This window comes from Jaculus jaculus, chromosome 11, assembly GCF_020740685.1.
Source record: "Jaculus jaculus isolate mJacJac1 chromosome 11, mJacJac1.mat.Y.cur, whole genome shotgun sequence".
NCBI lineage: Eukaryota > Metazoa > Chordata > Mammalia > Rodentia > Dipodidae > Jaculus > Jaculus jaculus.
In genome coordinates, this window is record NC_059112.1 from 25,670,758 (window position 1) to 25,694,575 (window position 23,818).

Genomic DNA, 23,818 nt, shown 5'->3' on the forward strand with positions numbered 1-23,818 from the left:
CAGGGCCTCCAGCCACTGCAAACAAACTCCATATGCATGCGCCTCCATGTGCATTTGGCTTATGTGGCTACTGGGGAATTGAACCTGGGTCCTTAGGCTTTGTAATGAAATACCTTAACTGCTAAGCCATCTCTTTAGCCCACCTTTCCTTTTTTCTTCCCTCCCTCCCTCCCTTCATCCTTACTTTTCTTCCTTTTTTAAAAAAATATTTTTAAATTTTTTATTTATGAGAGAGGAGAGAGAGAGAGAATGGGTACACCAGAGACTCCAACCACTGCAAATGAACTCCAGATGCATGTGCAACAATGTGCATTTGGCTTATGTGGATCCTGGGGAATTAGAGCTGGGTCCTTAGGTTTTGCAGGTAAACATCTTAGCTGCTGAGTCACCTCTTCAGCCCTGGCTTGCACCCCTACCTCTACTTCCTGGGATTAAAGGCATGTGGCACCATGCCTGGCTTATGAGGTGCTGGGATCAAGACCTCATACATGGTAGGCAAGCACTCTGAGCTACAGCGCCAGCCACTGGAAATTTCCTCAAAATTTTAAAAAAAAATTGGTATACAGTTTTACTAGAGTTTACTTACAGTTTCAATGGCCATTTCTATTGCCATACTATCTTCTGAACTTGGGCATTTCAGGAAGTGTTTAAGTGCCTGAAATGAGAAATGTAAGCATTAGAAAATTTTCAAGCTGTGTTCATATTGGGAAAAACAAAGTTTGCACACAAACGAATGGTAGGTGGTGAAAGTGACTACATCACAACCGGAGTGGTGGTCTTAAACACTCCAAGGGCTGGGTTTAATGTTTAAAAGCAGGGTTGGCGAGACGGCTCAGTGGTTAAGGTGCTTGTCTGCAAAACTTGATGAACTGGGCTTGATTCCTTAGTACCCACGCAAAGCCAGACACACAAAGTGGTACATGTGTCTCGAGTTTGTTTATAGTGGCAGGAAGCTCTGGCACGTCCACACTCACTCTTTCTCTCTCTGTTCCTATTTGTTTCAGATAATGAGACGAAAATTTAAAAGACTTAAAAAAAAAAAAAACAGAAGGATCCAGTCTCTCTGAAAAGCCTAGTTCTTATTTCTGATGAGGCAGAAAAGTGTGTCCTCTTCCAATAAAAGATTTGTTTTAATCCACTTATTCTTCCAACAAATATCTATTGTTAACTTGCCAACGTAAGTGGGACTGAGCCAGACTGTGCAAACACCGTGACTTTTTACGGTACAATCTAAGTAGGAATATCAGTGCAATATGGTGGTAATAACAGGAATCAATTTTGTTTTGTGTTTTTTTTTAATGAGAGAGAATTGGCATGCCAGGGCCTCCATCTACTGCAATCAAACTCCTGATGTGTGCACCACCCACTGGGCATGTGCAATCTTGCGCGTTTGCATCACCTTGTGCATCTGGCCTACGTGGAATCTGGAGAGTAGAACATGGGTCCTTCGGCTTTGCAGGCAAGCGCCTTAACTGCTAAGCCATCTCTCCAGCCCAGGAATCAGTATTATTTTAAGTCCGAATTCCTGAACACACCTGTGAAGAACTCCGTCAGCTCAGAGGACAAATGAGCCGCACAGGGGTGTGGCTTCATAGGTCCTCTGAGGAAGCAAGGGCCTGTCATACAGGAATGACCGGAAGGTGGCACAGGAACAAAGACCCATGGGAAGAAGAGATCTGTGGTACAAAGTGACACAGGGACAAGGACCCGCGGGAAGAACAGGTCTGTGGTAGGGAATGAACAGAGCAGAGAAGCAGCGGGAGGAGGACAAGGCTGGCACCAGTGTAAGAGTCTAGTGTGGGATGCCTCCACATTAACAGCTGGACAGCATACTGGGAGGCCAGTATGGATGGCCAGAAGTGGGATGCTCTTGCATGCCAGCTAAAGAGTTGGGACTTTTCCCTAGAGGCAGGAAACAGCAGATTGGCAGCCTGTGAGATGAATTCACTGAGAGACTTGTTTTCTTTAGCCTGTGAGGTATTATGAAAATATCTGGAGTCATATTTCAAAACTGGGAAACCCAGACTTCTGTTTCTCTTGATCTGGCACTGTTGGGCCCAGACTCCTGAGTGGCAACAAGTTGCTCCCATCAGGACACACGTGATCTAGCAGTTCCTCCTGACGTATAGTCATATGAACTTGCTAGGTCGCTTGTTTGGACACTGTACCCCATGCCTGAGGCAAAGCAAGTACTATCTGGGGAACAAAATGAAGAATGAGTTACAGGCAGAGACATAGTAAACTATATAACTGGAAATAAGGTGACCTGGACTTGGGCTGAGTCTCTGACAGTTCGAATGAAAGGGATAAATGAGAAGTTTTGGGAAGGAAGATCATGATGGGGCATGGGACAGGAGAGCGACAGCGGGGGTGGGGAAGCTCAATGGTAGAGCACATGCTCAGAATGCTCATGTTCTGGGTTCCAAATCCAGTGCTAACAACAACAAAAGTTCACTCTGAGATTTCAAGTCTGGGTGTCTAGAAGCATACTGGCATTTAAAAATATCATTTCTGAAGAGTCCAGGGGATGTTTTCTTAGCAAATACTAACTCGTGAGTATTGGCCACATAGCAAGAAGAATTTTCCAGCCTGAAAATGTCTTTTTTCTCCTTCAAAGTACAAGGCAATGCTTTGGTAGTCCTCATTAGTTGTGTCTTCGGAACCTACAACAGAAGTTCATGGAGTCAAACATCTGAGCAGACCTTGTTTACCTAAAAAGAATATCTTACAGGGTGAACTAAAAGCAGAAGACTAAGGGCTCATTCACCATGAGTCCCAATGTTATCACTTGTGTGTTTCATCACAAAACATACTGACAGTGACCACCCCAAACAGTAACTCTGCTCATCTTCGTTTACTCTAAACAGGAATGAGGATAGGAGACAAGGAGGCTCTTGGGAGAATCCAGGTCATGGTCTGCAATTATCCTTCCCGACTCTTGTCATTCTCTGAGTCTGAATCTCAGTTTCTAAAACTGCAGAAACCACGATGACTATGACCTTGACCATGACCTGCCTAGAGTTTCAAAGCAACCAGAAGCCAAGATAACCTGACACTTCCCAGCAACGATTCGTTATTCATCCATGCATCCACCCACCCATCCATCCACTTATCTATCCACTCATCCACACATCCGTTTATCCATCCATCCACCCACCTATCCGTCCATCCATCCAGGCCCTTGCTCAAGTTGATCTAAAACTCTCCATCCTCCTGCCTCAGCCTCCCGAGTTCCAGGAGGCTTAGTTGGGCTACCACTGCCAGACCTAAACTTGCTTTTATCTCTACTTCCTTTTTTAAAAATTTTATTTTTGGTTTATTTTTATTTATTTATTTACAAGTGACAGAGAGAGAGAGAGAGAGAGAGAGAGAGAGAGAGAGAGAGAGAGAGAGAGAGAGAGGGAGAGAATGGGCGCATCAGGGCTTCCAGCCACTGCAAACGAACTCCAGATGCATGTACCCCCTTGTGCATCTGGCTTATGTGGGTCCTGGGGAATCAAACCATGGTCCTTAGGCTAACCCTAACCATTAAGCCATTCCCCAGCCCCCCTTTTTCCTTTAGCACTTTATTTTCTCCAAGTATTTTAATGACTTCCCAACAAAAGTTCCCTTGAAGATTGAAAATAATTTTTCTCAGGAATCATTATCAGCTTGTATGGGTATTTTGTTAATTTTAAAAAGCAAAGCTACGAAGACAAATATTTTATGATTCCACATATATGGGGTACCAGGAAAAGCTAAATTCATAAGACAGAGAGTAGAACAGTGGTTCCCAGGGAAGTTACTGTTCAGTGGGCACAGTGTTTTAATGTGGGAAGATGAAAAAGTTCTAAACATGGATAATGTTGACACTATAGCAAACATCTTTTATTTGTTGTTGTTGTTTTTCCCCTGAGGTAGGGTCTCACTCTGGCCTAGGCTGACCTGGAATTCGCTATGAAGTCTCAGGATAGCCTCAAACTCACAGCGATCCTCCTAGCTTTGCCTCCCAAGTACTGAGACTAAAGGCGTGCATCACCATGGCAAGCAACATCTGTTTTGGTCTGAGGTACTGAGTATTGAGCCGAGAGCATTACCCATGCTAGACATATGCTCTACTGCTGAGTTATACCCTCAGCACTCAGACAGAACAGTTTTAAGTGGAAATTTTTATTTGTTATGTATTTCACCATAGTAATGGATCATAAAATCACAATGTGAAAATTGTTGCAATAGCACCTAAGAATAACTGCAAACATAGGTATTTTCAGAATATAAAATTCTCTTTGGATCTGCAAAACCTTAAAAAAATTGTATCTTATGTATGTTACTTTTCACCATAGCAACCATATATTCTTAACTGGTAACTCAATTTTTATAGTTTTTTTTTTTTAAAGATTTATTTTTTATGTACTTGAGACAGAGAGAGGGAGTGAGATGGGTGTGCCAGGGCCTCCAGCTACTGCAAATAAACTTCAGATGCGTGTGCCCCCTAGTGCATTTGGCTAACGTGGGGCCTGGGGAATTGAACTTGAGTACTTGGGCTGCACAGCCATGCACCTTAACCGCTAAGCCATCTCTCCAGCCCAATTTTTTTTTAAACAGTTTTTTTTAAATTAATTATTTATTTATTTGAGAGCAACAGACACAGAGAGAAAGACAGATAGAGGGAGAGAGAGAATGGGCACGCCAGGGCTTCCAGCCTCTGCAAACGAACTCCAGACACGTGCGCCCCCTTGTGCATCTGGCTAACGTGGGACCTGGGGAACCGAGCCTCGAACCGGGGTCCTTAGGCTTCACAGGCAAGTGCTTAACTGCCAAGCCAGCTCTCCTGCCCTCTCCAGCCCAATTTTAAAGTTTTTGAAAACACGTACATTTTCTAAAATCATCCTGTATTTCCTATTACCTTGACAGAAATCTTGTTTACCACTACTGGTTGATAAAAGGCAGTATTTGGGAAACCTGGCCTCTTTTGAAATTTATCCCAAATGTCTGTCAATATTTTTTGTTTGTTTGTTTTGTTTTTCGAGGTAGGGTCTCACTCTAGCCCAGGCTGACTTGGCATTCACTCTGTAGTCTCAGGGTGGCCTTGAACTCACAGTGATCCTCCTACCTCTGCCTCCCAAGTGCTGGGATTAAAGGCGTGTGCCACCACGCCCGGCTATAGTCTTTTTTATTAGGCCTTTTCACCAGTAGACAGGAGGGACTTTGAAACCAAGCCCAGGAACATACGTATGTTTATATGTATATGTGGTACACATTTGCAACAGGATGCTCTGTGTACACCAATCTGATTATTAGGTCCTAAGAGTCAAAGCATTATGTATTTATTTGCAAACACAGAGAGAAAGGGAGAAAGAATGGACACGCTAGGGCCTCTGGCCACTGCAAATGAGCTCCAGATGCATGCCCCACTTTGTGCATCTGGCTTTACATTGGTACTGGAGAATTGAACCCAAGCTGTGAGGTATTGAAAGCTAGCACCTTAATGGCTGAGCAATCTCCCCCCACACACACCCGCCCAGGTATTTTTATAATAAGAATCTTGGGCGAGAGAGATGGCTTAGGGGTTAAAGTGCATGCCTGTGAAGCCTAAGGACCCAGGTTCGATTCCCCAGGTCTCATGTAAGCCAGATGCACATGGTGGTGCATGCATCTGGAGTTCATTTGTAGAGGCTAGAGGCCCTGGTGTGCCCATTCTCTCTTTCTCTCTGATAAATAAATAAATAAAAATAAATCTAAAAAAAAAACTTAAAAAAAAATCTTTAAGACAGTGCTGGGCAGAGGGCTCAGGTAAAGTGCATATCGTGGCAAGCATGAGGACCTGACTCCAGATCCCTATAGCCCATGTAAACATCAGGCTTGAAGGTGGGACTAATCAATCCCAGAGCTCAGACGGTAGAGACAGGCAAATCCCCGGAGCCAGCTGGCTGTCTAGACTAGCTGAGTCAGTGAGCTCAGGATTCAGTGAGCGATCCTGTCTCAGTAAGGTGGAGAGCGACTGAGGACGAGCGCTGTGGCGGGTGGTGTCAGGTGTCCTCCATAAACTCAAGTTCTGAATGCTCGGTTCCCAGCTGGTGCCAACTTGGGGACTGGCACCTTGCTGGAGGAGGTGTGTTGTTGGGGATGGGCTTATTGGTGATCTATCTAGCCAGCTTCCCCTTGCCAGTTTGTGGCTCACTCTCATGCTGTGATGTTCCACCTGCTGTGATGTCCAGCCTCTGCTCTTGCCATGTTTTTCCATGCCACTGTGAAGCTTCCCCTCGAGACTGTAAGCTAAAACAAAACAACTTCCCTCCCATGAGCGCCTTCTGGTGGGGTGCTTTGTGCGAGCAATGAGAAGGTAACAACATCTGATGGGGTTCTCTGGCCTCCACATACACATGTGTACGTACACACACCTCCTATTTAAAAAAAAAAAAAAAAAAGGACAACACAGGAGGGAGCTGGGAAGATGACTCAGGCTCGCTTGCAAAGCCTGTTGTCCAGTGTTCAATTACTGAACTGCTATGTAAGCCAGATGCAAAAAGTGGCAAGTGTCTGGTATTCATTTGTACTTACAAGAGGCCCCAGTGTGTACACACACACGTGTGTATAAAGTTTTTTTAAAAAAGAGAGAACAGGGGCTGGAGAGGTGGCTTAGCAGTTAAGGCACTTTTCTGCAAAGCCAAAGGACCCAGGTTTGATTCCCCAGGACCCACATAAGCCAGATGCACAAGGAGCACATGCGTCTGGAGCTCGTTTGCAGTGGCTGGAGGCCCTGGTGCGGCCATTCTGTCTGCCCCTCTTCTATTTCTCTCTCTCTGCTTGCAAATAAATAAAAAGAGAACAACTGGGCGTGGTGGCGTACGCCTTTAATCCCAGCACTCGGGAGGCAGAGGGAGGAGGATCGCTGTGAGTTCAAGGCCACCCTGAGACTACAGAGTTAATTCCAGGTTAGCCTGGACCAGAGTGAGACCCTACCTCAAAAAAAAAAAAAAAAGAGAGAGAGAGAACAGGGATGGTGAGATGGCTTAGTGATTAAGGTGGTTGTCTACAAAGCCAAAGGGCCTAGGTTTGACTCCCCAGTACCCACATAAGCCAAATGCACAAGGTGGAGCATGCATTTGGAGCTCGTTTGCTGCAGCCAGCTAAAGGCCCTGACATGCCCATTCTCTCTCTCTGAAATAAATAAATAAGGATTTAAAAAGGGAGAAGAGAAAAAGCCACGGCAGTTACCAATGATGTCTGCATAGATTTCCATTTTGTTGTGCTGCTGAGCCAGGGTGAAAGCTTCATTGTTGCATTTGGACATGACCAGAAACTGGATGGCAGACCCGTAGTCCCCAAGCTGTAGAAAAAACCTGACAGAAGACTGCAATCAGCTTGACTCTCACAGAAAACAAGTTTGTGACCTTAATGGTTATTACTGATTGTCAGCTTGACAGAATCTAGAATCACACAGGAGATAGACCTCTGGGTGCATCTGTGAGGGAGTTTCTCGGTTGGGTTAACTGAAGTGGGAGACTCACCCTGAATATGGGCGGCACCATTCCACGGGCTAGAGTTCCAGACAGAATGAAAAGGAGAAAGTACTGAACATAGTTTGGAGAGATGGTTTGGTGGTTAAGGCATTTGCCTGCGAAGCCTAAGGACCCAGGTTCAATTCCTCAGTACCCATGTAAGCCAGATGTACAAGGTGGTACATGCATCTGGGGTTTGTTTGCAGTGGCTGGAGGCCCTGGTGTGCCCATTCTCAATCTCTCTCTCTCTCCAATAAATACATAAAAGTATTTTAAAACAGAAAGTGCTGAGCACCAGTATTCATCTCTCTTTACTTGCAGATTATTGACACAATTGTGACCAGCCACTGCCTCCTTTTACTGCTGGGCTTTTCCACATGGTGGACTGTATCTCCTTGAACTGTAAGACAAAGTAAAACCCTTCCTCCCTCAAGTGGCTTTTGTCCAATATCTGATCATACCAATGAGAAAAGTAATGAACACAGTGACTTACAGAGAAAAATTGTTTTTCAACCAGGAGGAACCATGTAAAAATTAAAATTTAGGGGCTGGAGAGATGGCTCAGTGGTCAAGGCACTTGCCTGCAAAGTCTAACCACCTGGTTTCAATTCCCCAGGACCCACATAAAGCCAGATGTACAAGATGGTACATGTGTCTGGAGTTTGCAATGGCTAGAGGCCCCCTGTGTCCATTCTCTCTCTCCTCTCTGCTTGCAAATAAATATATACAAATTTAAAAACTAACTACAAAAAAATAAAAATTTAGGGCTGAAGATATGGCTCAGTGGTAAAAGGTGCTTGCTTATAAAACCTGATGGTCTGGGTTTAACTCTCTAGTACCCACATACTGTCAGATGCACAAAGTGACATGTGTGTTTTGCAGCATCAGAAGGCTCTGGAATGCCCATTCTCTCTCTCAAAATAAATTTTTTAAATTATTATATAAGCCAGGCATGGTGGTGCATGCCTTTAATCCCAGTACTCAGAAGGCAGAGTGAGGCAGGAGGATCACCATGAATTCAAGGCCACCCTGAGGCTACATAGTGAATTCCTGGACTAGAGTGAAACCTTACCTCAAAATAACCAGAACAACAACAACAAAAAATTATTATATAACTACAGTTTACATTATGCATCTATACTTGACAAACTTACCCTTTTTATTTTTTTATTTACAACCTGTAGTGAGGGGGAGTGTGTGTGTGTGTAAATATAAGTGTGAATGGGTGTGCTAAAGCCTCTTGTCACTGTAAATGAACTCCAGATGTATGTGTACATGGATTTATGTGGGTATAGAGGATCGAACCAAGGATGCCATGCTTTGTAAGCAAGCACCTTTAACCTCTGAGTATCTATCCAGCCCCCAAACATGTTCTTACATGCTGACCACAACAAGCAGCCTTTACATTCAAATACCTTGACCTAATGGGAAATAAAATTAAATATTCCCAAGCTGGAGGGATGGCTTAGTGGTTAAGGCATTTGCCTGCAAAGCCAAAGGACCTAGGTTCGCTTCCCTAGGACCCATGTTAGCCAGATGTACATGGGGCGCACACGTCTAGAGTTCATTTGCAGTGGCTGGAGGCCCTGGTGCAGCCATTCTCTCTCTCTTCCTTTTCTCTGTCAAATAAAGAAATAAATAAAAATTTAAATCAAATAAATATTCCCATTGAATGTACGTATTTGATGAAGGGAAGAAAGGCCTTTCTTTCAGTGTTTAGAAATGGAAAAATGTAAGTCCTGTAAGTGCACGCTTTACCTGGCTACCATCTTGGCTCCATCCAGAGACTGGGTCTCTCTGACGATGCTGACGGCCTTCTCGGGATTACTGAGGTGGTCCAAGTAGATGCGGATGACACTGTTCCACTGCTTTGCGGCCTCATAAGCCACAACAGCTTCTTTGTACCTGTAAGGCATACTCATGAGCTCCCATTGCCGCGCTGGGAGGGAGACAGCAACAGCCACCAAACCCATGGACACTGTCCTCGCCTACTGACAGTGGTTGTTCAGTTTCCTTGAGCTTCTCTTTCCTTCTTCAGAGAAGAATACCAGGAGTCTCCTACTAAAATATACTCTTCTAAGGCTTCAAAAGTTAACTATAAAATATGCCAGGCGTGGTGGCGCATGTCTCCTTTAATCCCAGAAGTTGAGAGGCAGGGTAGGAGGATCACTGTAAGTTCGAGACCAGTCTGGGACTACAGAGTGAGTCCACGTCAGCCTGGGATAGAGTGAGCCCTACCTCAAAAAAAAAAAAAAAAAAATTATGTAAAATACCAATATAAATTGTACTTTCTCATAAGAAGTACAGCAATTTAATTTACTTATGATGGTCTTTTATTGAGTGGGAAGATAATATTAGCAATAAATTATTTAAGAAAACAAACAGAGCTGAAGAGATGGCTTAGTGGTTAAGGCATTTGCCTGCAAAGCGTTAAGGACCCAGGTCTGATTCTCTAGGTCCCATGTAAGCCAGATGCACAAGGTAGTGCATGCATCTGGAGTTCATTTGCAGTGGCTAGAGGCCTTGGCGCGCCCATGCTCACTTTCTTTTTTTATCTCTCTTCCTCTCTAATAAATAAATAAAAATAAATCTTAAAAAAAAAAGATATTAAGCTGGGCATGGTGGCACATGCCTCTAATACCAGCACTCAGGAGGATCACTGTAAGTTCGAAGCCACTCTGAGACTACATAGGGAATTCCAGGTCAGCCTGGGCCAGAATGAGACCCTACCTCCAAAAACAAAAAACAAAAACAAAAGATATTAACTATGCATTGATCTATTTTAGTGCTGTTTTGTGCCAAAACAATGCAGTCATATATGTGGAATTCATTTGTTTTTATTTAAAACATTTTCTTCTATTTTTTATTTGAGAGAGTTAAAGAGGGAGACAGGGAGGGAGAGAGAGGGAGAGAGAGAATATGAACATGCCAGTGTCTCCAGCCACTGCAAATGAACTCTACATGTGACACCTTGTGTATCTGGTTTACCTGGGAACTGGGGAATTGAACCTGGATCCTTAGGCTCTGCAGGCAAATGCCTAAACCACCAAGCCATCTCTCTAGCCCTGTTATTACTTTTTATTCATTCTGCATACCTAAGGCTTCTTCTTTAATAAAGTGATAAACACTTAACTCTATTCACATGCTATATTATGCAAAAATTTCAACCTTCAGTATTTAACTCTCAAATGAAAAGAAATAGGAGGCTATATGTGAACACATAACAGAAGCCGATGTCTGTGATACAGAAAGATGTTCAAGTCTAGGTTTCAGGCCGGTGAGGAGTAGATAAAGACCTCTGTCTTTCTCTGTTTTGCATCTCTCAGATGGGTATTAGCCACATACGCACACGGCTAATTTACCAAACATACATTACACTGTATGGATCTGAGGAATGACACAAACCTTCCATCTGCCTCTTTGGCTTTGGCATATTGCAAGTGGATCTTCGGAGAGGAAACGTGAGGCAGGAGCTCGCCCACTTTTGCCCTAGAAAGGTAGATTCAAGAACACTATTAGCTTCATGTTCCCGGCAACGAAGTGCTGGCTTTCAGGAGTCCAAACACGTATATCGCAGCCTTTCAAACATCTTGCCTCCAAGACTGCCTTTTCTCCTGACACCCCTTTTACACCCCAGGGTGGGAAGTTGAAAGTTAGTTCATCAACATTTTTTGGAACAACAGAGTTTTTGTTTGTTAATTTTCCTAGTTATTCAATCTTATTAGGGATTTCCCCCAAAAACTTAACTCCATTTTTTTTTGTGTGTGTGTGATTGTGTGCATGCATGCATGCATGCCAGTGTCTCTTGCTGCTGCACAGGAACGCCTGTCTGGCTTTAAGTGGGTGGCTGGGGAATTGAACCTGGGCCAGCAGGCTTTGTAAGCAAGCACTTTTAACCATTGAGCCATCTCCCCAGCCCCATAAATCCACGTAAACCAAGATAAGGTGTCATTCTTCAGGGGCTGCTGATGTGAACTGGGATGTGAGGTGCAAACAGGAGGCAGCAGGCCCAGGTGGGGGAACAGGCGGGACAGAGAGGAAGAGGGGCAAGGAGGCGCAGACGTGCTGCTTTGGAAAACTGCTTGGAAACAAACACTGGGCGGCCCTTACCAATTCTTACAGCGGATGTACACAGATGCGGCTTTGTCGTAGTACAGGCCTTTTTCATACAGTTGGGCTGCTTCTGAAAATTGCTAAAACAACATGGGATTATGAAAATATTAAATCTGAGGTAAGACCACGTGCATTTTTGTTATTGTTGTCGTTTTTTGAGGTAGGGTCTCACTCTCTAGCCCAGACTGACCTGGAATTCAGTATGTAGTCTCAGGGTGGCATCGAACTCAATGGCGATCCTCCTACCTCTGCCTCCCAAGTGCCGGGATTAAAGGTGTGCACCACCATACTCGGCTAATATGAATATTTGTGAGGAGAAAAGAGTACCTTCATATTTTCCAATATGGCTCCACAATCTCTTTTAAGCACCCTACTGGGGTGCTTGAGGGCTTGGTTAGCTCCCCTGCGTATGTCTCCCATTCTGATGGACATCTGGGCCACTCCAGCCAGGCACACCTCATCATGCTCCTGCAATGACACAAGGCAATGCTAACACATGGGACCCCAACTAGACACATGGCCTTCAGCCAGGCCACAGGTTAGGGATTACCTTTGTTTACCTTTTCAAGCAAGCCTCACAATTTGGAAATGACACACATATGTATATTAAACCAGCAAATATAAAGTTCCAATTGTTATTTTTCTTCAAAGGTTTAGATCTTTAACAAATTGAGGGGAGATCATTTACAAGGTAGGATATCACTCTAGATCAGGCTGACCTGGAGCTCACTATGTAGTCCCAGGCCCATGGTGGCCTCAAACTCATGGCGATCCTCCCACCTCTGCCTCCTGAGTGCTGGGATTAAAGGCATGCGTCACCACACCTGGGGAATGTATTTATTAAACTGAAGATTTCTATACTAGGTATGATTAAATACAATTTTACTTAGAATTGCTTTATTTATTAAAGAAAGACAACTAAAGACCCTCCACCTCGCCTCTCCCTTTCTTCTTCCCTTCCTCCCTCCCTTCCCGTGCTGGTTTGATTTAGATGTTCCCCATAACCTTAGTGTTCTGAATGCTAGGTTCCCAGCTGGTGGAGATTTGGGAATTAACGCTGCTTGGAGGCGGTGTATCATTGGGGGTGGGTTTATGGGTGTTATAGCCAGCTTCCCCTTGCCAGTGTATGTGCCAGTCCCCTTGGCACACTCTCCTGGTGCTGTTGTCCACCTGATGTTGGTCAGGAGGTGATGTCTATGCTCTGATCATTCCACCATTTTTCCCTGTCATCATGAAGCTTCCCCTCAAGTCTGTAAGCCAAAATAAACCCTATCCTCCCAAAAGCTACTCTTGGTTGGGTGTTTTCTGCCAGTAATGCAAAGCTAACCGCAACAGTAAAATTGGGACTGAGAAGTGTTGTCATGGCTGCTAGACACCTGACTGTGTGGCTTCTGGCCTTTGGGACTGACTTGAAGGAGGAATGTAGAAGGATATGAAACCTTGACCTACGAGATGCCTTGCAGTGCTGTAAGTACAGCTTGATGTACTATTTTGGTCAGAGTTGAAAGACCTGAATGCAGTAAGAACTATGGACTGTGAGGTTTGGCTTGTGAGTATGAGAAAGAACTTTGCCTAGACTGGGCTAGAAGCAGTTTGTGTGAGAGCCTTGCTATTATGCCCATGTCCTGAGAACTTGTGCAGGGTTGCTTTGCGTAGGAATGGACTGGTGTGAATAGAGGGATATGGCACAGAAAAAAATGAAATCTTAGAGCCGAAACTGCTGCCCATTCAGCTGCAATTATATGAGAGATTATGACCATTGAGACTGGGCAAGCTAACCTGCATTGGGGCAACAGGAAGCATGTAGACTTTTGAAGGGGCCTGAGTGCTGAAGGCATGTTCTGTTCTTCAAAGTCTGCTTTATTCCCCACTGGCTTACTGGATTAAAAAACTGGAAGCCCACCTAGTACTATGGAGTATAAGAAATACAGAAAAGGGGCTAGAGATGGCTTACTAGTTAAGGTGCTTGCCTGTGAAGCCCAAGGACCCACGTTCAGTTTCTCAGTGGCTACATAAAGCCAGATGCACATGAGGGCATATGTGTTTGGAGACTGCAGTGGCTACAGGTCCTGGCATGCCCATTTCCTCTCTATCTGCCTCTGTCTCTCAAAAAAGAAAACAATAAATATATACTGTATTGGTTCAATTTTTCCTTGTTATGCCCAATGCCATCTTTTGCAGTATAAATGTTTGTTCTCTGTGATTATTATTATTACTGGCATTATGGCTCAGTTAAAAGACCTTGGACTATGGGGATGTTTAAACATTATTGGGATTGATAAAAACTATGGGGATTTTTTTTTAAAGTTTTTATTTATTTATTTGAGAGCGACAGACACAGAGAGAAAGACAGATAGAGGGAGAGAGAGAGAATGGGCGCGCCAGGGCCTCCAGCCTCTGCAAACGAACTCCAGACGCGTGCGCCCCCTTGTGCATCTGGCTAACGTGGGACCTGGGGAACCGAGCCTCGAACCGGGGTCCTTAGGCTTCACAGGCAAGTGCTTAACCACTAAGCCATCTCTCCAGCCCCAAATGGGGATTTTTTTTTAAACAATTTTTTAAACTTTATTTGAATTGTTTGAGAGAGAGAGGGAGAAAGGCAGATAGAGAGAATGGGCATGCCTGGGCCTTCAGCAACTACAAATGAACTCCAAACACATGAGCCACTTTGTGCATCTGGCTTTATGTGGGTCCTGGGGAATCAAACCTGGGTCCTTTGGCTTTGCAGGGAAGTGCCTTAATTGCTAAGCCATCTCTCCAGCCCCAACTATGGGGATTTTTAACATGGGAATGAATACAATTGCATTTGACATCATGGATAGTTATCAGTTTGTGCGGTCGGGGACAGAATGTGGTGGTTTGATTCAGGTGTTCCCCATAAACTTGGGTGTTCTGAATGTTAGGTCTCTAGCTGATGGCAATTTGGGAATTAAACTTCCTGGAGGCAGTGTACTGTTGGGGGCAGGCTTATGGGTATTATAGCCAGTTTCCCCCTGCCAGGGTCTGGCACACTCTCCTGATGCTGTTGTCCACCTGTTGTGGCAGAGGTGATGTCTACCCTCTGCTCATGCCATAGTTTTTTCCTGCCATCATGGAGCTTACCCTCGAGTCTGTAAGCCAAAATAAATCCTTTCCTCCCACAGGATGCTTTCGGTTGGGTCCTTTCTGAGAACAATGTGAAGCTTACTGTAATACGTCCTTTTCTTCTTTCTCTCTCTCTCTTTCCTTCCTTTCAAGACAGAGTCTATCTATGTAGCTCTGGCTAACCTTGAACTCAGTATGTAGTCCAGGCTTATGGCCTTTCCAAGTCAATACATATTGAGTCTATTTTAATCATTTCATTTTTAATTTTATTACTGCTTTGGTGTGTGTGTAGTATGTGTGGTGGGTGTGTAGTATGTGTGGTATGTGTGTAGTATGTGTGGTGTGTGTTGATGCAGTGTATGCACTTGTGTATGCACATGTGCATGCCCCGTGCGCATGATATGGAGGCCAGAGAAAGACTTCAGGTGTCCTGCTTATCAATCTTGTGCCTTAGTTTCCTGAGGGAGTCTCTCACTGAACCTGGAGTTTCCCCTTTTCATTTATTTCTGGTGAGCCTGGCTCACTAGGGAGCCCCAGCAATGCTCCCATTTCTGCTCACGTCAGTGCTGGGGATTGAACTTAGGTCCCCATGCTTGTGTAGGAAGTGCTCTCATCCACTAAGCCATCTCCTTAACCCTATTTTTATTATTAAAAAAAAATTTTTTTTTTTACTTTTGTGTTTATTTTTATTTATTTGAGAGCCATAGAGAGAGAAAGAGGCAGAGAGAATGGATGCGCCACAGGACCTCCAGCCACTGCAAACGAACTCCAGACACGTGTGCTCCTTTGTGCATCTGGCTAATGTGGGTCCTGGGGAGCCTCGAACTGGGGTCCTTAAGCTTCACAGGCAAGTGCTTAACTGCTAGGCCATCTCTCCAGCCCTTTAGCCCTATTTTAAAAAGTTTGTATTGGGCTGGAGAGATGGCTTAGCGGTTAAGCGCTTGCCTGTGAAGCCTAAGGACCCCGGTTCGAGGCTCGGTTCCCCAGGTCCCACGTTAGCCAGATGCACAAGGGGGCGCACGCGTCTGGAGTTTGTTTGCAGAGGCTGGAAGCCCTGGCGCGCCCATTCTCTCTCTCTCTCTATCTGCCTTTCTCTCTGTGTCTGTCGCTCTCAAATAAATAAATTAAAAAAAAAAGTTTGTATTTATTTATTTGAGCAAGACAGACAAACAGAGAAAGAGGCAGACAGAGAGAGTGTAAGTATGGGCATGCCAGGGTCTCTTGCCACTGTAAACAAACTCCAGATGTATGTGCCATTTTGTCCATCTGGCTCTATGTGGGTACTGGGGATTTGAACTTGGGCCACCAGGCCTTTTAAGCAAGCATCTTTAACCACTGAGCAATCCTTCTAGCCCTTCCCAGTTGTATTTTAATGGGACTTTTTTTGTTATAATATTTTAACAGAACACTGTCTGGATATACCATAATTTTCCCATTCATACTTCTACTAAAGTGTATGGATTATAAACTGAAAGAGTTAAACAATTTCACTTTCAGAGTTGGTTAAAGCACTTGCCTGCAAAGCCTAAGGACCCAGGTTTGACTCCCTAGAACCCATGTAAGCCACACGTACAAGGTAACACATGGACACAAGGTGATGCATGTGTCTGGAGTTCGACTGCAATGGCTAGAGGCCCTGGCATGCCAATTCTCTCTCCTGCTTTTTTTTTTTGTTTTTTCTGTTTTTTTGAGATAGGGTTTCATTCTAGCCCAGGCTGATCTGAAATTCACCATGTAGTCTCAGGGTGCCTCCTAAGTGCTGGGATTAGAGTCATGCACTACCATGCCTGGCTCTCTCTCTCATAAACTTTTTTCTTTTCTTCCCACTTTCAGGGGCTGAAAAGAAGGCCTTGTGGCTAAGGTGCTTGCCTGAAAAGCCAAAGGACCCATGTTCAATTCCCCAGTACCCACATAAAACCAGATGTACAATGTGGTGCAGGCATCTGGAGTTCATTTGCAGTGGTTAGACACCTTGGCACATCCATTCTCTCTATCTTAGCCTCTTTCTCTCTCTCTCTCTCAAACAAATAATTTTCTTAAATTTTACTTTCAATCTTAATTAGATGCATATTTAAGATGCAATCAAAAACTTTTTTCAGGTGGATAACATATTATCATCTTCAGTTTTCAAAGTTTAAAATATTTTAAGCGAAGCCAGGTGTGGTGGCGCATGCCTTTAATCCCAGCACTCAGGAGGCAGAGGTAGGAGGATCACCATGAGTTTGAGGCCCCCTTTAGACTACATAGTGAATTCCAGGTCAGCCTGGGCCAGAGTGAGACCCTACCTCGAAAAACCAAAAATAAAATAAAATAAAATATTTTAAGCGGTCTAAGATTATTCTTAAAAAGTTGTTAATAAAATGAAAACTAAGCTTCACCTACTAGATATTGAATAATACAATGCAAATAAGATCACGGTTTTAAAAATGAAACTGAAAAGAAACCTATGGAGGAGTAGGGAAAGGCATATTTATGTATGGTTACCTTATTGGTACCAGTTATTCCTTTCTCATAATGAGCCAGGGCATTCACATAATCACCCCTGAAAGAAAAATCACAGTGAATTTTGATTCTTCATACTTAGGTATTTTAGTTACATACACAACACTTGAAAGATCGTCTCTGCCACTGTTGCTTATGAAAATGGAATGCGCTGCACCAGAGCAAGCATGCCTTGTAACTCTGCTACTTAAAAATGTTAAAATTGGGCTGGAGAGATGGCTTAGCGGTTAAGCGCTTGCCTGTGAAACCTAAGGACCCCGGTTCGAGGCTCGGTTCCCCAGGTCCCACGTTAGCCAGATGCACAAGGAGGCACACGCGTCTGGAGTTCGTTTGCAGAGGCTGGAAGCCCTGGCGCGCCCATCCTCTCTCTCTCTCTCCCTCTATCTGTCTTTCTCTCTGTGTCTATCGCTCTCAAATAAATAAATTAAAAATTTTTTTAAATATATATTAAAGGCGTGTGCCACCACGCCCAGCAATTTTAACATTTGTTTTTAAAATTTTTTTATTTATTTATTTGAGAGCGACAGACACAGAGAGAAAGACAGAGGAAGAGAGAGAATGGGTGCGCCAGGGCTTCCAGCCTCTGCAAACGAACTCCAGACGCATGCACCCCCTTGTGCATCTGGCTAATGTGGGACCTGGGGAAGTGAGCCTCGAACCGGGGTTCTTAGGCTTCACAGGCAAGTGCTTAACCGCTAAGTCATCTCTCCAGCCCGGCACACACCTTTAATCCCAGCACTCGGGAGGCAAAGGTAGGAGGATCGTCAGGAGTTTGAGGCTACCCTGAGACTACATAGTTAATTCCAGGTCAGCCTGGGCTAGAATGAAACCCTACCTCAAAAAAAACCAAAAAAAAAAAAAAAAAAAAAAAGTAAAATTAGCCGGGCATGGTGGTGCACGCCTTTAATCTCAGCACTCAGGGGGCAGTGGTAGGAGGATCACTGTGAGTTTGAGGCCAGCCTGGGACTACAGAGTGAATTCCAGGTCAGCCTGGCTAGAGTGAGACCCTACTTGGGAAAAAAGCAAAAAGCAAAAAAAAAAAAAAAAAAAAAAAAAAAGTTGAACCATGGGGCTAGGAATGACTCAGTGGTTAAAGACATTCACTTGTAAAGCCTGTTGGCAGGGATTCAATTCCCCAGCCACCCACTTAAACTGGACATAAAAAGTTTTTACTGGCATGGTGGAACACATCTTTAATCCCAGCACTCCGGAGGCAGAGGTAGGAGGAGCAATGTGAGTTCAAGCCACCCTGAGACTACATTGTGGATTCCAGGTCAGCCTGGGCTAGAGTGAGACCCTACCTCAATTAAAAATAAAAAGGGGGTGGGGGCTGGAGAGGTGGCTTAGCAGTTAAAGGCGTTTGCCTGCAGCCAAAGGATCCCGGTTAGACTCTCCAGGACCCACGTAAGCCAGATGCACAAGGAGGCCCATGAGTCTGGAGTCTGTTTGCAGTAGCTAGATGTCCTGGCACACCTATTCTCTCTCTCCCTCTTTCTTTCTCTCAAATAAATAAATAAATAAAATATATTTTAAAAATAAATAAAAGGTCATCACAAGTATTTGGCATTCATTTGCAGTGGTACGAGGCCCTGGCACAGTTGTGTGCATGCAACAAACGTACACATGTGCAAAAAAACAAAATTTAAAAATATTAAGCTGGACTATGCTGCATCCTAAATTACTTACAGTGTGATAGGCCAGGTATTTGCAGAGAACTACAGTCAATTTTATCAGCTACCTCTAGTTCAGTTTTTCTAGTAGGGCATAAAATGATAATCACATGGGCTGGAGAGATGGCTTAGCGGTTAAGTGCTTGCCTGTGAAGCCTAAGGACCCCGGTTCGAGGCTTGGTTCCCCAGGTCCCACGTTAGCCAGATGCACAAGGGGGCGCATGCGTCTGGAGTTCGTTTGCAGTGGCTGGAAGCCCTGGCGCGCCCATTCTCTCTCTCTCTCTATCTGTCTTTCTCTCTGTATCTGTCGCTCTCAAATAAATAAATAAAAATTTAAAAAAAAATGATAATCACATGACTATAAAAACTTATTCCTCTCCCCAAATGTCCAATGTTTCTAAGCATGAACGTTGACTTAGGGCAGATGTGGAAGAACATGTGGGCTATTACAATGTGGAGGGCTCTGACTCTTAGTCTGTAGGCAAGCACCTTAACTGCTGAGCCCTCCCAGATCCCCAGCTCTTTCTCTCACCAAGGGGATCACCCGTGCCGTGGCTGTGTGAGTGCACTCAGCTGCCTGAGACAACACAGTTCAAGGAGGGACAGTTTTATTTTGGGTCGTGGGTTGTAGTTCTCAGTCCAGGGCCACGCGGCCCCATCACTTGGGGCCTGTGGTGAAGCAGAGCCTCACGACAGGGTGTAGATGGTGGAGCAAAGCTGCTCACTTCGTGCTGGCCAAGCGGCAGAGGAGAGGAGAGGTCCAGGGGCCCAACAACCCTCTCAGAGCATAACATCAATGACCCAACTTCCTCCTGGCAGGAGTCACCTACTAAAAGTTCCACCATCTCCCAGTCATGCCCCAGGCTGCAGAATGCATCTATCGCATAGTATTGGAGTCCCTTTAAGATCCAGGACATAGAAGCCGGGTGTGGTGGCACATGCCTTTAATCCTACCTCAAAAAACAAAACAAAACAAAAAAGATCCAGGACATCATAAGATATAATATATACCCTATCCATGATTGAAAATTATCTAGAATCTAGCTTTTTTTTAAAAAAAAATTTAAACTTTATTTGATTTTTCTTTATTTTTTTGAGGTAGGGTTTCGCTCTAGCCCAGGCTGATCTGGAATTCACTATGTAGTCTCAGAGTGGCCTTGAATTCACCTCCAGAGTGCTGGGATTAAAGGTTTGTGACAACATGCCTGGTTTATTTTTATTTATTGGAGAGAGAGAGAATGGGCATTCAAACGAACTCCAGATGCATGGACCACCTTGGGCACCTGGCTTACATGGGGTCTGGGGAATCAAACCGAGGTCCTTTGGATTTTTCAGGCAAGCACCGTAGTCGCTAAACCATCCCTCCAGCCCAGAACCTACCTTTTTTTTTTTTTTTAAGTTTTTTATTTAATTTATTTTATTTGAGAGCGACAGACACAGAGAGAAAGACAGATAGAGGGAGAGAGAAAGAATGGGTGCACCAGGGCTTCCAGCCTCTGCAAATGAACTCCAGATGCGTGCGCCCCCTTGTGCATCTGGCTAACGTGGGACCTGGGGAACCGAGCCTCGAACCGGGGTCCTTAGGCTTCACAGGCAAGCGCTTAACCGCTAAGCCATCTCTCCAGCCCAGAACCTACCTTTTTCAACTGGGTTTTCACTCCATGTGTAAGTCACAAAAAATCTGGCAACAGGAAAAGGTGGTGTGGTGGTTTGATTCAGGTGACCCCCATAAACTTAGGTGCTCTGAATGCTAGGTTCCCAGCTGATGGAGATTTGGGAATTAACACCTCCTGGAGGCAGTGGATGGTTGGGGGCGGGCTTATGGGTGTTATAGCCAGTGTCCTCTTGCCAGTGTTTGGCACACTCTCCTGTTGCTATCAATCTGATGTTGGTCAAAAGGTGACGTCTAGGGCTGGAGAGGTGGCTTAGCAGTTAAGCGCTTGGCCTGTGAAGCCTAAGGACCCCGGTTCGAGGCTCGATTCCCCAGGACCCACGTTAGCCAGATGCACAAGGCGGCGCATGCATCTGGAGTTCGTTTGCACTGAATGGAGGCCCTGTCGCACCCATTCTCTCTCTCTTTCTCTCTGCCTCTTTCTGTCTGTCTCTCTCTAATAAATAAATAAATAAATAAATAAAAATTTAAAAAAAAAAGGTGATGTCTACCCTCTGCTCATGTCATTGTTTTTCCCAACCAAAACGACCCCTGTTTTTCCCCATAAGCTGTTTTTGGTTGGGTTTTTTTTTTTGGCGGGGGGTTTCAAGGTAACATCTCACTCTAGCCCAGGCTGACCTGGAATTTGCTATGCAGTCTCAGCGTAGCCTAGAACTCATGGTGATCCTCCTACCTCAGCCTCCCACAGGCTGGGATTAAAGGCATGCACCACCACACCCGGCTTTGATTGGGTATTTTCTGTCAGCAATGAGAACCTGACTGCAACAGGTTGCAACAGAAAATCACAAATCAACTCAAAATCAAATGTGTGCTGAATCTGAGGTGCTTCTGGAAGAGCTCTTCTGTGTCACACCACGTGACTTCACTGAAGCTTGGGTTCTGAACATGTAACAGGAGCAGTTTCTACCGTGCATGACTTCATGCCACGTACCACCTAAAACGCTTCCTGAAACACCTCAGCTCAGATTCGAGACTACTGCAAGTTATGAACTGCAGTGCTTTTACCACACATGAAAGGCTTTCTGCTCTACTTGGGCTAGAGAGATGGCTTAGTGGTTAAGGCACTTGCCTGCAAAGTTAAGGACACAGGTTCGACTCCCCAGATCCCACATAAGCCAGATGCACAAGGACACATGAGCACAAGGAGACACGTGTCTGGAGGCCCTGACACACCAGTTCTCTCTCCCATTAAAAAAAAAAAAAAGCCAGGCATGGTGGCGCATGCCTTTAATCCCAGCACTCAGGAGACAGAGGTAAGAGGATCACCAAGAGTTCAAGGCCACCCTGAGACTACATAGCCAATTCCAGGCCAGCCTGGACCAGAGTGAGACCCTACCTCAAAAAAAAAAAAAAAAAGAGTTTTCTGCTGTTATAGAAATGTAATGGGATTTTGATGCTAAAAATTAAAGTGTCATGGAAAATGTTAATAAAAATTAAAAAAAAAATTAAAGTGGACAAATGTATATCATTAGCTAGATAACACATTATCTGGATGTATAATTAATTCAGATTTTTTTTCCTCCCTAAAAACAATTATTAAAGAAGGGCCTTATAATGAACAACAGTTTAGGATTGAAGATATGCATCCATTAGCTACTGATTACAACGCACAATGATAAGGGCTTACGTGAATTCAAGCTGGATAGCATATTCTTTTGATATAAATGGAATCTGATCTGGGGCCAGGCGTTTTGCCAGCTGTAGAGCACTGTCCCAATGTTGCAAATCCCTCCTCATCTATGAGGAAAACAAAGACCTTCATTATATAAGAGCAGCGTGATTTTTCTTTTCTCCTCTTCTGTTTTCTTCTCTCTTCTGGACCCTCCCTGTCCTCCCGGCCTCCCTCCCTCTCTTAGATAGTCTTGCTATGTAATGTAGGCAGGCCTTGAACACTCACCAAATCCTCTTTCCTCAGCTTCTAGGATGACAGAGACATCCTACTGCACATTGGTTGGTCTGTGCTCTGTTGTTTCTAATTATTTTGTTTTTGAGGTAGGGTCTCACTCTAGCTCAGGCTGACCTGGAATTCACTATGTAGTCTCAGGATGGCCTTGAACTCACGGTGATCCTCACCTCTGTCTCGCGAGCACTGGGATTAAAGGCGTGCGCCACAAAGCCCAGCTGTTTCTTTTTATTTTTTATTTTTTGGTTTTTTGGAGGTAGGTTCTCTCTCTAGCTCAGGCTGACCTGGAATTTACTATGTAGTCTCAGGGTGGCCTTGAACTCACAGCAATCCTCCTACCCCTGCCTCCTAAGTACTGGGATTAAAGGCGTGCACCACCACAGTCGGCTTGTTTTCTTCTTTAGAAAGGGTATTGCTATGTATCCCTGGCTGGCCAGGAACTCACTACATAGACCAGGCTACCTTTGAATTTGCATTAATCCTGGCCTTACTTCTGGGTGCTAGAATTATAGGCAAGTTCCACCACGGCCACTAGTTGACAATGTTGTATTCTGCACTGCCTTGTCGCCTTTCCTCTACCCTTGAACTTACTCCCCCACGCTGTCTGAATCCCTCTTCTGCAATGTTCAATCTCACCACAGAAAAGAATTTCCTACAATAAGTACAAGCCGCACGTGCTTCAGTATTCCCGTGTGGAAAGGAACAGTGCGAACCTCTCCGAGGGTGAGAACTAACTGAGTTAATACACGTCAAGGGCTTCGAGGGGAGCTGGCAATGTGAACACTAATAAACAGAAGCTCCTTGTCTTTGTACACAGTTTTACAAGTTCCACAAGCTGCTCTCTTTGGGCACATTTAAACTCCATTATTTAGTAAGGTTACAAATCTATGTGTTTTTACCTTTACTGACTGCAGAAAGAACCTATCTGGAAGTTAATGAGCACTGAGGAGCTCTGAAAGCAGCAATGTTTACATTTTAGGTGGGGGAAGGCATGTGCGTCTGGTGCTGAGAAGTTGTGGCGACTGCTCTTTTCTTCCCCCTTAACTGCCCTACCTCCAGGGCAGCCATAGGACAGTTGGATGCCAGGTACAGGTCCTGAGCCAGGTTGAAGTCATTGGTAAACATGGCAAGATGCCCGGCCAAAAGACTGCAGTCCTCAATCCCCTGCAGTAAGAGGATGAGAAGAAATGGAAGGGTTTAACTTCATTTTTAAAAAAAAATTTTATTTATTTATTTGAGAGCAGCAGACACAGAGAGAAAGACAGACAGAGGGAGAGAGAAAGAATGGGCGCGCCAGGGCTTCCAGCCTCTGCAAATGAACTCCAGACGTGTGTGCCACCTTGTGCATCTGGCTAACGTGGGACCTGGGGAACGGAGCCTCGAACCGGGGTCC

At 44.6% G+C, this 23,818-nt stretch overlaps 1 protein-coding gene across 3 annotated transcripts in view; it reads right to left on the bottom strand.

The window, feature by feature from the left end:
- The window catches only part of Wdr19 (WD repeat domain 19), a 92,198-nt gene that overhangs the window by 29,150 nt on the left and 39,230 nt on the right, over window positions 1-23,818 (bottom strand). For all 3 annotated transcript variants that reach the window (XM_045161677.1, XM_045161675.1, XM_045161676.1), the window contains 10 exons: window positions 23,479-23,589; window positions 22,150-22,259; window positions 17,163-17,220; window positions 11,922-12,062; window positions 11,592-11,674; window positions 10,887-10,970; window positions 9,240-9,386; window positions 7,198-7,322; window positions 2,551-2,663; window positions 587-655 (listed from right to left, as the gene is read on the bottom strand). In XM_045161677.1, the coding sequence (XP_045017612.1) occupies window positions 587-655; window positions 2,551-2,663; window positions 7,198-7,322; window positions 9,240-9,386; window positions 10,887-10,970; window positions 11,592-11,674; window positions 11,922-12,062; window positions 17,163-17,220; window positions 22,150-22,259; window positions 23,479-23,589 (1,041 nt within the window). The remainder of the gene's footprint in view (window positions 1-586; window positions 656-2,550; window positions 2,664-7,197; window positions 7,323-9,239; window positions 9,387-10,886; window positions 10,971-11,591; window positions 11,675-11,921; window positions 12,063-17,162; window positions 17,221-22,149; window positions 22,260-23,478; window positions 23,590-23,818) is intronic.